Source organism: Rhyacophila brunnea, unplaced genomic scaffold (assembly GCF_057557595.1).
Source record: "Rhyacophila brunnea isolate RB1 unplaced genomic scaffold, BYU_Rbru_1.0 scaffold_5, whole genome shotgun sequence".
NCBI classification, from domain to species: domain Eukaryota; kingdom Metazoa; phylum Arthropoda; class Insecta; order Trichoptera; family Rhyacophilidae; genus Rhyacophila; species Rhyacophila brunnea.
This window is the reverse complement of record NW_028233170.1, coordinates 11,023,606-11,038,638: the sequence shown is the minus strand read 5'-3', so window position 1 is coordinate 11,038,638 and position 15,033 is coordinate 11,023,606. Positions and strand designations below refer to the sequence as shown.

Genomic DNA, 15,033 nt, shown 5'->3' with positions numbered 1-15,033 from the left:
CACACTAATAAATGAATAATTTTAGTCATTTCTAATAGTCATTCATAGTCTCTAGTTTCCTCTTTTATTACCAAGAAACGTTAGGAACTTTTCACTTATGTATTAATATGTAGCTATATTGAATGTGGTTACATTGGTTTTTCTATTACATACTTAATCAAGAAGGATAATCACACCATAGTATGGGATGTAAAAATACGCCAATGCATGAAAAATTCAAAGGTTTTCGAACAGTAAACAATGATTAGTAATCAAAACGTTAGACCATTTTAATATGAAGGATCAGTTATCATTTCAATTACATCTCGGTCCAGATAACTTTAATAATAGCATATTATGTTCAGATAGGCGAAACGCGGCATATTATGTGGAAAATAATTCATGTCACTAATAATTAATGACTTATTAAAAATTAATATTTTATTTTAATTTGCGACTCTTTTTTGCCATTAAATCTTCCTGCTCTACCGTTTTCGGTATATAATATTTTTAATAAATCTAAGTAAGGAATGAATAATATTTAATGATACGTTGATTTTACGCTAATATTTTTTTTAAACTAATATAGATTTCGCATTAATCATGAATATATGTTTATTTATATAGGTACAGTTATATCAACCAATTTTTAACATATGTTATATATAATGCATAATAAATGTAGTATATATTTTCTTTATTTTACAATAAAATAATCCCCGCTAATAAGTTCATTCTAAGTATGTTTTCGGTTGATACAAAATAATATAAAATGATGTTGTATGTATGTTATTTAATATGTAATATTTAATTAAAATCACGCCACGTGAGATGCAGGTCGAATATTGGAGATGGCGCGACCTCGGAACGCGTCCTCAGCCGGCTAATCCTCATTCATGACACCAGTCCGCCCGTAATGACGGCCAATCAGCAAAACTAGGCTGATTGCCGAGAGGTCCATTCGGAGTCACTTCGCTCACAACTTCGGCCACGGCGCGTTCCTCCACGAAAGTTTACCCGACAAATCAATCCCATGAACCCCCACAGCCGACACCCACCCCTAAAATAACGCAAAAGCCCACCCCCCCGGACGATCCCTAGTGTGAAAAGTGGGGCAGAGTTGTAACGATCATTCGTCCTTGAAATCACCTGCCGCAATATGACCAAGGATAAACGGCTGTCCAAGGACAAGCGGATGTCTGACCTGAACAGCATCGATCACTTCAACCAGTATTACAGAACACCTGAGAATATCACCAAAAAGGATGCTTTCAAGAGATTCTTGTATAATCCAAAGACGGGAGAAGTTTTCGGCAGGACCGGATCCAGTTGGTGTAAGTTTATTTTTATTTTCTCGCTTCTTAATCAATCATTATATATATATATTATATATATGCATAAACACAAGTTCATTAATATAATATATATTTAAAAATTACACCATTCTGATACAGTAATAATTTCAAATAGTTTTAATATTCGTGAATGGAAACTTAATCTAAATTTCAATTTTATTTTGTATTCATTTATAAACCTTTATTGATATATAGTATCTTTGATTATGTATGCACCACTAAATGACTGTCCTTATTTTTGTAAAATCTATATAAAAAAAAATTGTAAATGACTAAGTTTAATCAATATGCCTACGTTCATAGCAAATAGAATAACATGATATTTTCATGAAAACTCAGTTCTATTAAATACTAAGTTTGTAAATGAAAATCTATATACATATACATATTATAATGCCACTGAAAAGTCTCTATTTCCAATCAAGTTTTCAATCGCAGAAGCACTTTGATTGAAAAGAAGCCGGTTTGATTAAAAAGTTTTCCTTTGCATCTGTACATGTATATTGCAATGTTTTATTTATAACCCAATACTTACGTAGTCTTATAATATAGGAATATGAAGTGTATTTTTAATTAAACAAACGTTTTATATCAAAGGAAATCAAATACAAATGTGCGCCAACCGTTTACCCAGTCAACGTCGACCGTTAATTGAATATTAAATTGGTTTTTTAATCGATAACGTTTCTTCTCACAAACTACAGTTATTGATAGGTGTTTCTTTGCTCGTGACTTCGTTTGCATGTTTCCCTTAAACATCATCTAAATAAATAGGTAAATCTACTTATTAAAACAATATAATATTAATAATATACATACTTATTTCCTTGCATAATAAGCATACAAATTGTATCAGATAACATTAGCATAAACTTTACGTTGATTACGTAACGGGTCACCCCGCCATTTTTTCGGTAAGTGACCGGAAATACAATTTAAATGAAAAGCGTGGCTAAATTCAGAGCGGTTTTCTTGAGACGTCTCGTCGAACTTCTTGGTACGCCGGTAGAGGAACAGTTAAATAACTTTTAAGAAGTTCGAACAGATGGCGGTTATATTTCGATCTCTAGCAAACTTATCGTTCTTATCAATATTATTATCATGAATTTTATTGGAAATCATATTTATTAAGTGTTTATGAAATTTATAACAACGTTAATTGAATTTAGTGATAATAATAAATGATTGTTGATTCGTTTGTGTATACTTTTGTATGTAATTAAAATAAATACTATTGATTTAAGATATTATGACGACTATGACGTAAACTAGGTGCAACTAATTAATTATATTATTATTTACTTTCATTATCAATCCGAATTCGTCAACGTTTTACTTAGGTACTTACTACAATTAAGAATTAAATATATTTTTGCAATTAAGATTTTGTATGTAGAACATTATACTTTATTTGAGCTATCCCAAATTTTGTAAATAATAATGAATTGATTATCAAATCAAAAACATTGATTTCTTATAACTTAATGGAAATGTTTAAAAAACGATTTTATTTTTAAAAAAATAATGATTTCAGCTTATTTGTCTTTAAATAATATGTCCAATATTTTGTATTTTTTTAATTAATCGGTTAATTAATTTAGTAAATAAATAACGTTTCAGTAGACCTTTTCACAATTATGTTTGGTCTTCTTTGTGCATTGTAGAAATAATTAATTATTTCAATTGTAAACACCTAAACTTAATTGGACAGTTTATAATAAATAACGTCTTATGCATGTAAAAAAGGTTTTTGTTGTAAGTAAACGAATATAATATGTAATTAAATAATCATTGCTGAATTAAAACAATGCATATTGGTGGTTTTTATCTTTAGTTTAGCGATGTATCTCAATATTAGATACTAGTATTATTTGATGAGTTAAAAATTAATTGTTTTATTCCATACGTCAATCAGTTGTAACAATGATTCTATAAAACCTTTTGAATCTTGTGTAAATCGATAAAATATTTATGGCCGATTTTTACGACTAGATTTAAGACAAGGAATATAGCATAATATTTTATTATCTAATAAATGGCGTATAATACATAGGAAGTTTCCTGAGTAAGTACCTGCTTACTTAGTAAACATATTATAGTAATTATTAATGGTGTGTTATGATTACATAATACTTAACACAATTATAATTTCATAATATGAAGCGCTTAGTTTCAAAAGCCCCTAAAACGGTTTTTGATGATTTTTGAGTTAGATAAGTATTTTTGGATATTTTTGTTACCTGTATGATGGCCAAAGATTGAACTTAAAAAAACGCAAAAAACCATCAATACGTATGATCAAAAATTAGGGTAAATTTCAAAACACGCTAAAATGGTTAGGTGTGCTTTTCAAAAACCCCTAAAATAGAAAGCCAAAATACTCATTAGAATGTAACAAATTAAAAAATAAGTACAGAAAGTTGACAGATATAAAAGGTATGATTTTTTCTCATTTTTCTCAAAACTACCTAAAATCGTTTTAGGGGCTTTTGAAACCAGCCGCTTCATATTATGGTGTAAAGTATAAACTATAATTATACAACATAAAAAACAACGCCATCCAAAGAATGTTTTTAAAAAAATGTCATCCTACTGCACCAGTAATATTTTATTGTTTATCAATACATACATAACGACTAGAACCAGTGACGTCCCGTGACGATAAACAAAAGAGGATATTACCTATCATTTTCTGGTACATTCCGAAGGGAGTAAATCGTCAAATATTTGGCTTAATTCATTGCTGTGACTGAATTTTGAGAATCATGACGTCTTTTAAATAATATACTAGTTTTATCTATCCGGTGATCTCCGTGTTCCACTATCTACATGTTATTAAGAAGCTTGCAGATGGACATGGATTACACTATCAGCTATACATATTCCATCTTTATTTTTATGGCATGTGTTAATAATTAAAATAATATTTTAAGCTGCGAGTGGTGTGCGACAAAATTAATGCATTTGCAGACCACTTATATGCATATAGCGTTGCTAATTTGGCGATTTTGAATATTATGCATTCATATTGAAAAATTCATACCCAATATATGGCGTTAAATCTAGCATTTTTCTCTCTTCTCTTCTTGGTCGTGCACTCATGGCTGAGGATCGTGACCCCATTTAAATTTCGCCATCCTTTGAGCGACCAAGACTTTCCATCCTTCTCGATCTTCCGCTTCTCTCAGGGCAGAATGGATGGTGCCCCCAGTCAGCTCTTTCACTTGGTCGCTCCATCGCGCAGACGCTCTACCTCTACTTCGCCTTCTCTGGAGGCTACCCAAAACTACCAGTCTCTCCAGGTTGTCTGGTCCGCGCCTGACAATATGACCAAAAAACTGCAGAATTCTTCTCAGACATATCGTCGAGAGCCGTTCCTTTATCTTCAGTCCCTGAATGATTGACTGGTTCGTCCTGTGCTCCGTCCAAGAAATGCGAAGCATTCGGCGCCAACACCACATCTCAAAGGCATCAATTGCCTTCCGTTCTCTTGCCTTCAGGGTCCACGACTCGACTCCGTATAGGAATATCGAGAACACTAATGTTTGTACAAGCATCATTTTTGTGGCAATCGAAATTCCCCGATCCTTCCATATAGTGGTTAGGCGTGTCATCGCACTTTTTGCAATTTGTGTGCGCCTTCTTATTTCCGCTTCGCATCCGCCCTTTCCACTGATGGTCGATCCAAGATATACAAACTCGTCGACTGTTTCGAGGTTTTGGAGTGTACTTGGTGTTGGTAGAAGGTTGGCCCGATCAATAACCATTAACTTGGTTTTATTCCTATTAATAAGGAGGCCGTATTTGCGACTCTCTTCCTCTACCCGGTGTAGCAGCTCTGAGAGTTCCTTTTCATCAGCAGCGATTAGTGTGGTATCATCTGCGAATCTTAAGTTATTTATTTTCTGGCCACCAATTGTTATTCCGCCTTGCCAATGATCTAGGGCTCTTCGCATTATATGCTCTCCATATATATTGAATAACTGGGGAGATAAAACACATCCCTGACGAACTCCCTTCTCGGTTCGGAAACTCTCAGAAAACGCACTATTTACTCTCACCTTTGTATGGCTATTGTTATATAAGTTTTTGATGAGACAGGTAAGGTGTGATGGAACTCCCATTTCCAGAAGTACCTTCCACATACAGTTCCATCTTACGCAGTCAAATGCCTTCTGGTAGTCAATAAAGCATAACATCATAGGGGTATTAAACTCTCTGCATTTTTCAATTAGTTGTCTGATGTTCAGAATTCGCTCTCGAGTTCCACCAAAGATTTAAAACTTTCATAGAAAGCTTATTGATATATCATTACGCCAGATTTGTTGGAAAATCAACATGCTAACCTTTTGTACCTTATAATATCGTACTAATTCAATAAATGTTGCATATAATATTCAAGTTATAACCAAATTTCGTAACTGCGTCCATTTTTAATAAATTGAATCATTCCACAATCTTTTTTCTCGTAGAATAAATCTGCACAAGTAGGTATGGTATGACTTATAGTTTTGAAATGCTAATTTCTGGACACTTTTTTTGATTTTGACGAAATGTAACATATTTTCCGGTCATCTATTTTCAATTTCATTTTTCCGATTTGTTTATAATATGCATGGCCCCCACATCCTGAAGCGGGCCCCCATTTTAGGATCGTTGACGGACCCCTAACTATCGCTAAAGATAAAAGCAGTTTGACGCTCTACAGTAGCGTTTTCCAAATGGTGTAATGTGGTAAAATTAATGTATATATTTAGTGTTTTTTTGTATATTTGAATTATTCATCTATTTGAATTATGGAGTTGTCGAGTATCGATACACAATTAAAAATTGTATTGTACAACCACATCATTTTAAATAATAACGACTTTTTTTACTATTCGAGAAAATTTGTTTAAATCACTTATCTGGTCGATTCGCCACGCCGGGCTCTTCCTGAGCCCGGGCCCCCAGGCTATAACCCTGTCAGCCCCCCCCCCCCTTTGTGGGGGCCATGATAATATGACGGACATAATATGGCATACAAAATATTTAGCCTAGCTAAAATCGGCAGGTAGTGTCTTGTCTTGTCTGCGCCATAGACGTAAAAATCTCATGCCTACTAAATATGCTGTTGAATTTGGTATTACTCTGTTTTATCCTTTATCTGTCGCCCATAATCTGTGCATGGTCTGATCTAGGACCCAGAGGATTTCACTGATTAAGGTATTATTTTCGATCGTTTAATTAGTTAATTTCGAAACTAATTAAATTATTTTCTTAATAATTCACGAACCGGAAAGCAATTTTTAAATTTTCCACAAGACATGGCGATACTCTCGAAGATGTAACGAACCGGAGCTAGGTTCCGGTTCGTTCGAAACTATTGTTAGCCCTGGGTGGGCCACATTTTCACTATGATTAAGTTAGGAGCTTGAGACGTCACTGACTAGACTTAATATTAATAGGGAAAACTCTGCCGCGATTTTTATTATTAGACCATACAGTTACTAAGGCAACGGACAAAATGTCATGTTATTGATCAAATAAGTATGATTATATTATGCAATCTCGGCATCTCTTGTCATCTTGATTATCGTGACCAGGTACTGCTGCTTATACGTAGTTGTCAATAGACACGTCCAGTATATAATAGTGACATAATTATTATTGTAACTTAAATTGCGAATTACCAACCTTTTTGGACATAAATGAGCGATTGTTCATTTTGAATTTTGACTATATTTATATTTGACAAAACTCGTTGGTGGATATTGTTGCCATTATAAATCTCGTCTTTTTGTGTCGACAATATTTTTCATTAAACAATACAGCTAGATGCAAAAATAATCCCCTGAGAATATAAATATTTACCTATAAGGGAAAGTAGTTGTATCCTGATTCCACAAACATCTGTTACACAATTTTATTAGAATGCTGTCATGAGACTTATTTTTTTTTAACTTAAAACAATTTTTGTTTATGAAATACATATTATAATGCCATTTTCTTTACAGACCCCTCATAGGTCTCATATTATGTTCTTACGAAATTTAACATACTTCTGAATCTTTTCCCCCATATCACTTTTCTGCATAGGTATAATTATTTTTATTCAATTGGACATCCAGAATTTTTCTGTATGCTAGACACCATCTGAAATATTCTAACTTGTAGAAAAATAGCACACATGAATTATTGGCATCAGTTGTTACAAATGTGCATAGTTTTCATGGCATATATAGTCATTGCCATATTTTACCAATCGACTATAGTGTTGGTTACCCGGAATTCCACTTTGTCGCATAGAAATATATTAAGTATACTAATATCGTATATATTTGGAAACAATTTTTTAAATCAATTAAGTGAAAACTAGTAAATCGCATGTATAATAAATTAGAATTTGAGTAACAATATGTACATATAGCGACGCAAATGAAAGACAATAAAATTATCGATGGTTATACAAAATCTAACTATCAAAATTGTTATCAGTAAAAAATGAAGTGCCAAACGAAAAATCCTTTGAATAATAATTATTATTGCACTTGCTTCTCACAATTTTTAAATAATGATTTCAATATAACAATTTTATCATGTATACATGTATCACAATTATTATTACTCAACTAAAAAATACCTACTAACATCCACTAAATTGACACCCTTCAAGAATTTGACTTGAGCCAACTTCTGGTGGCTGTTTCTGTAATGATGACATTATAAAATATTTTATTCTGTATGTTTACTGTTTGTTTCCTATAAGATTGTAAATTATAACCAAATTTCTGCTCAATCGATTGTTAGCGTACCAAAATTCTGCGATGGTTACTCAGTACCTCAGCTAGCGACGGCTTCAGGTAAAACAAAAAAGGGGAGGGTGCGATTATTACATACTATTATTATTGTCACTTGCCGCTCACCTGAGGGTCGTAAGTAATAGTCATCACAGCATCGTACATCTGCTGTGTTTCTAAATTCAAAATGTATAATTATTTAAAAAAAAAAAAAAAAAAAAAAAAAAAAAAACCTGCTTCTCCGTTGCCAAATTGTTGTTGATTGAACTCACATATTGACGGAAAATAGCTCCATAATCCACCGGTTGACCATCCGTGACTTACAACAACATTCTCAGATACATCGATAATGTATCTTATTGTAATTAAACATAATAATATATTATTCATTATTGTATTCTACATTTCATTGACGTAACTAGCCTAGGTCAGTCAGACGAGCTACGAGTTTGTAGCTTTTGTATATTGCATGTTTAATTGTGTGCGATTGTTAACTGAAATGTGACCGATCAATTGGAAAACCTTCTGCCTGTAAAAACTATATTAGATAATGGCAGTATAATAATATATTCACAATGTAGTTCGTCATGAATTCATGAATGTATCGTAGTGGTTTGTTTAGAAAATCCTATATGCGGAAGGTACAGTACAAATAGGCGCGATGTATCTATTTATTGGCTCAGTTAAAGTATTATTATGAAGGTAATAAATTTAATCGTTTAACAAAGAATCTATAAACAAATGATAATTATTACCGAGAGAAATCAATATATATATGTGTAGGTATACATTCGTTTACACAAGTAGAAGTCGTAAGAAATAAATGAAACTTTGTACTTTAATGTTAATAATATAATAATATTAATACTATCGACCGCTGGAATTTGAATTCCATTTGAGTCACTCAATTAGAGTACTTACTCAAATAGAATAGTACAACACTTAAAAACTATTAGAAACTACTTTAATTGATTTTAATTTATTTATAAACAAACACATAAAATAAAACATTATTAACATATTTTAAGAATTTAGAAAACAACTAAACTCATTTTCATGCAAAAGGAATATATCGATCGAGAGAGAGTTACGTGGAAGTTGTTGGGATACCGCTCAATGAGGTTTGATTTTTTTGATGCACTCATAGAGACGTTCTTACAAACGAAAATCGTACATTGCCCACCTTCAGTTTGGACACACCCAATATGAATTAAAATTAATCTCACTGGCTGAAAATCATTACATAATAATCAGTCGATTCCTCATTGGCTGTATACCATTTACTATCATTAATAATAATTAATAAATGGCTCCGAATGCGTTCAGAACTAAATAATTACAAGATAAAAAGAACTTTTTTATATACAACGTTTTTAAATTTTCTGTTGTATCATATAAACTTGACTTCACTAAACGATTAAAAAAAATTGTACTTGATAGAAATAATACGGAAATGTCATTTTGACATTTCATATTGATTTCCATAGTAACGCACGTATATATCAATAATTTAGTTGCTAGGACCCCAGACCCCTAGCAACCAATAATAGTGGATTGGATTACGGATTTCTCCCGAAATAACTTTTCATACAAAACAGAATTAACTGAAAATGAATTCAATTCTACTTAAAGATGGCTAAAAGTATTAAAAAATGCATTGGCATCGTGTTTTGATATATTCTAAAAGTTTCAAATGTCTAGCTAGTCGGAAAGTTAGTTAAAAATCGATTACAAGATTTGTGCCGGATAAACAACCACCGGACAAATAAGAATACGACCTAATAAAAACGTTGTAAAATGAGTATGCATCAAATTAAAATGAATTTAGCTAAAGGCCTATCCTATAAATGGTAAATCAATGGACACCGTTACTTTTTACCTAACTTACTGTTAGAAAAAAATATTGTAGAAATGCTATCAGAAATTTATTTTAGTCTGTCTTCCGTAGGCATAGATATATTTTATCAATCGGCATGTGTTTGCTACCCAAAATTTTGCTCGAGGGTACACAAATATCAGGTATGTCCAACTTGGTTCCATGAATAAACAGAACATGAAGAAAATAACAGTAACAAAATAGAACAGAACATGACAATTCAGAACTACAACAGGCATAAAGGCCCAATGATAATAATGTAGTTTAACAGTAGGTAGTATATTTAGTAATAGAAGTGAAACAATCACAAACACACCGGACTTTGAGAAAATCGCACAAATATATTATGTCCTCACCGGCTCGAACACGGAGCTCCCGGATGAAAAGCCAGCGCGCACTGCACGACGATATGGGGTGATCAACTACAATCCATTCAACCTGCAGTACATATATACGAACGTCGCATATATTTAGATTCAATATTATTAGTACTAATAAAATGAACTTGCAACAAGTTAGAACTTTGGCGATGGCATGTGTAACTCTCTCGGTAGTCACCACAAAACAGAATTCCGATAGGCTATATCCCAATACAGTACATTTTGACGCAGGGTTTCGAATGTGTGAGTGTCCTACGAAAATTATCCACGCATTGTTGACGTACAATAGTGTGTTGCAACCTTCAATACACCAGTATTAAATGAGCGTCATTGCATAAACCGAGAGCAGTTGTCAGTATTCGACGTATGACGTATTTTTGACGCGTGCTTAAGTTCATCCCGTATTCTTCCGTTAGGTATTTCAGTTCCCTGCTACCCACTGTTGTCTGTATTTTTACATTATGTAATTTATGTAATGAAACTATTTTCTTACATGTCCGCAGAGTGTTCAAAAATGATTTGTAAGTTAAAATATAAATTGATTTGTGTGCCAGATATACGCACATCCAGGATATATTATAACATCATCTCGACCAGCCATTACATAAACAATGTCAATGCCACAGTAATTTTGTTTATTTGGGGTGTCGCTATGGGTGCATTTATTAACAGTATCGCGACCTTGTGTGACAGTTTTGTCAGTACCACTTAAATAATAAATTTACCCGGTGACAGGAGTGGTACATAATATAATAAATTATTATAAAATGATTATTTAATTTTTACATTTGCAAAATAAACATTAAAAATATAGCGTTTTTATTTTATTCAGAATGTCGTAACATCAAACCAAAGGGTTGGAGCTAACCCTTTTTTAAGTTGCTCCGCTCTGGGACGTAATACTTGCTCCAGCTCCGTTCCAGGGTCTGCTCGACTCCGGGTAATCTGGGTATAAAAAAATAATGAAAAACTAACTATTTCCGTAGTTTTAACACAACACTCAATGACGGTTAACGCATTGGAAATATTTTCTAAATGGGATCTCCAAACCTGTCAATGCATCGGGCCAACTCTTACATAAAACCGCCCTTGCCAACCGTCAACAGTCAACCCGATTGAAATTAAGATTATTAGAAAATGAAATATTTAAAAATCAAAAAAATCCATTGGTGAATGTTTCAAATCGATAGTAGGTATCATTAACAAAAAAGTTTGATGTCTATCGAGCTAGTAGCCCTTAAAATATGAATTAGGGGAGGGTTTTCAGGAACAGACCCCACCCCCAACGGAAAAAATATTATTTAGGTGAATGTAATATTACTTGTTGCTCTTTTTCGTCAGATCCATTTGACTGATGATCGTGACCCGAATATTTTTTTCTTAACGGATTGGTCCTACTCCCATGGGAGAAGACTGACAGGGCTGTAGCCTGGGTTCCCGGGCTTAGGAGGGTTAAGTGAAACAACCAGTTAAGTGAGACAAACACACAAATTTACTATGATAGTAAAAAAAATCGCCTGCGTCGCGCTACTTTACTTTAAAATATTACCGGTGCTTCATAATAATATGATGCCGAGTGCCGATAACTCAATAATTCAAGTGGATTTATTCAAAAATACAAATAAATCACTAAACATATATGATACGAAATGTTTTTACCTCGCGGAATCGTGATATACCATTTGGGGAACACTACTGTAGAACATCACACTATCATTAACCTTAGCGATCGGTAGTAGGCTCTGCCAAACCTCCTGGCCTGGGGGTCCACTTGAGGATGTGGGAGCCATGCCCATTCCTCTCGGCAGTCTACGATACACAAAGTTTGTATGTGTGGCACTGATGAAAAAATGATGCCATCTGGGGCATCCAATGTTATCTTTAATATTCTGATGCGTTATGTCTAAAAACAAAGCAGCTTGGACGACACAAGAGATACTAACGATCCTAATAATTGTGATCGTTAAGCCACGCAAAATCGATAACAACTTATGGATGTGATCTGTCACAGTTAGCACCCGTAGTTGTACCTATTTGAATCATCGAGGCTCAAAGTGCGGAGTGTATGGGTATGAGTAGTGTACCAAAAAAGGATCCGCGATTGAAGCAATGAAACACCATAAGATGTAGATGGGTTGAATGTGGAAGTTTAATAAATTCTACTAGATTTTAATAAATTATTATGGATTTACTTGTAGGTGGAGAAAACATTGAAGTTTTGTTTTTTTATTTTTATTTGTTTACGTATACATACAGAACAGATTAATAAATAGAATTCCGATAAGCTATAAATACACTACATTTTGACGCAGGGTTTTGAATGTGTGAGTGTCCTACGTAAATTAACCACACATTATAGACGTGCAATAGTGTGTGTTGCGACCTTCAAATACACCAATATTGAATTAGCGTCAATGCATAAACCGAGAGCAGTTGTCAGAACGAAGGATAAGCGTATTCTTAAATACGTGTTTAACTTTATCACCTATTCTTCCACACTCAAGATCGATTGCTTGTTTCTCCACACCCGTTAGGTATTTCAGTTCCCATTATTAGATACTATTATTATAGAGCACAATAATTGAATTATTAAAGATTAATAACAATTAAAAATTGGCAAATCCATAATTTATCATTCCGTAACAATTTAATCGAAAAGGTTTCCAGACTCTGAACCCGAAATTTAGGCGATCGTCATATTCGCGAATGCATTTAAATGCTTACATAATAATAATAAAACCTTGACAAATGAATGCTGAGAGGCGATTTCAGTTTTAGAAATCAAAGTTTTATTGAATAAATTGCATGAAATAACATAATATTATGTACCTACGTCATTAATTTTATTCATTTCACCGAATAAGACCGTTATAAATGCATTTTTAATAATACAGCATGTTATGTTATTCTTATTGTGTTGCAACTTGCAACGAATTATTAATTCAAAGTCATTTGAAGGAATTGATGTGATGTTAATTATTTCTTATATCTGCTGGAATATAATTGAAACAACCGGCGCACAAAATTAAAAATACACTATTTAGACCAGTGTTTCCCAAATAGGCGTAAAATTTAAAAATGTATTTTTTGCCGCCACTTGGTATGGATATCACGGGCTTACAATTATTACTATTCAGCACCATACAATACATGTCTAAACTGAAAATCAATTAAATCTGACCCAGCAAGTGAAAGGTGTTTACCAGTGGCGTACATTCCATAGATTATGTGGATGCAGCGCATCCCTAAATTATCCAAGGTAATTCAAATATTTGATATGCCCTTAAGGGGGGACATGCTCAGCGTACGTGAAAATGGAGCTTTTATGCTATTTTCAAAGCATGATCCTGGACATTCCTTAAACGCTGTAGATAATCTATTTACATAATTTTGAAGCCTTATTATCCTTTATATTTTTTTTCATTTGATGACTGCATAAACTATTTTTATTACATAAAATAGTATTCTTTTAAACCTCTCGCTCTAATGTTTTAGAATATAGTCATATTTCAGTACGTCCATGTGAAATGGTGTTAAGATTTTTTATATGTACTTATTAATTTTTAAAAGCATTTATAAAACCATTAGTAAAATTTATGTCGACATTATTATAGTGAAATATTTACAATAAAAAATTATATTGATAATCTCTGTGATCCCAAATTTGACACGAATTAGGCATTTTATTATTCAAAAAATGGGCAAGATTTACACATTTAAAGATACTTTAAAGATATTGATTAAGTGTGTCGCTACATTTCAAAATCAGCCAAGTCCATCTTTATGTATTTTTTTTACTTTTTGTGAATTGCTGAAGAACTACTGCTTTCTAACATTTCTGTATTATCAAAATGTGGAATTTATTAATTTTAAATATTCTATACTCGAAATAATATAAACTTTCACCCTTGTGACTGTGTATTTGAGAAAACAAAAAACTATTTTTCTCCTATTCATCTATTATGGACTTGGCTGATTTTGAAATGTAGCGACACACAAGTATAAGCTATGTCTTTGACCATTCAAATATGATAAACAGTCTACGAATAATGTTTGCTTTATAATAATTATTGACCTAAGAATAAATCATTTCTATTGGCATTTCCCAGTGGCTAAGCTACAACATACGGCCGTAGCCATAAATTGACAAACGATAAATGAAATAGGGAGTAATATCATGGTGACGCGTGTGTTTGAATATGTACCGGTTTAAAAAAAATCGATTAGGTACATGTTCAATCAGTTCAATCATCAGTGAAACGGCAAATAATTTTCAACTATAGGTGCGACGAAATTTCGGAATCGCTGCCAATCGGAGAGTGAAAGTCGAGCTGTGAACACGTCAATTTGTTTTGTGATGTTTGTGGGAATTAATTCTTAAATCGTGTAAAGATGACTAAAAAACCTTACCCTTGAAAAAGAAAACATGTCAATGAATATATTATTATTAATACTAATAGAACAAAAAACATAACATTATCGATACAAATATTCTTCTATGTATAAAATATTTTTTGACTGTTATTTACTATACGGCTAGGATTAAATAGGGTTTAATTGGATTTTTAAAACTAACAAACACTATCTACACATTGTATTCTTAGTTTAATGAAAACAAAATACGTTTGACTGACAAAATTTAGTGTGCCCTATTTATGTTGGAT

At 32.7% G+C, this 15,033-nt stretch overlaps 1 protein-coding gene across 1 annotated transcript in view; it reads left to right on the top strand.

Annotated features, from left to right (window-relative positions):
* Positions 1-894: 894 nt before the first annotated feature.
* The window catches only part of LOC147066041 (sodium/potassium-transporting ATPase subunit beta-2-like), a 103,578-nt gene continuing 89,439 nt past the window's right edge, over positions 895-15,033 (top strand). The window contains exon 1 of the mRNA XM_085955812.1: positions 895-1,313. Coding sequence (XP_085811938.1) covers positions 1,139-1,313 — 175 coding nt within the window. The 5' untranslated portion in view covers positions 895-1,138. The remainder of the gene's footprint in view (positions 1,314-15,033) is intronic.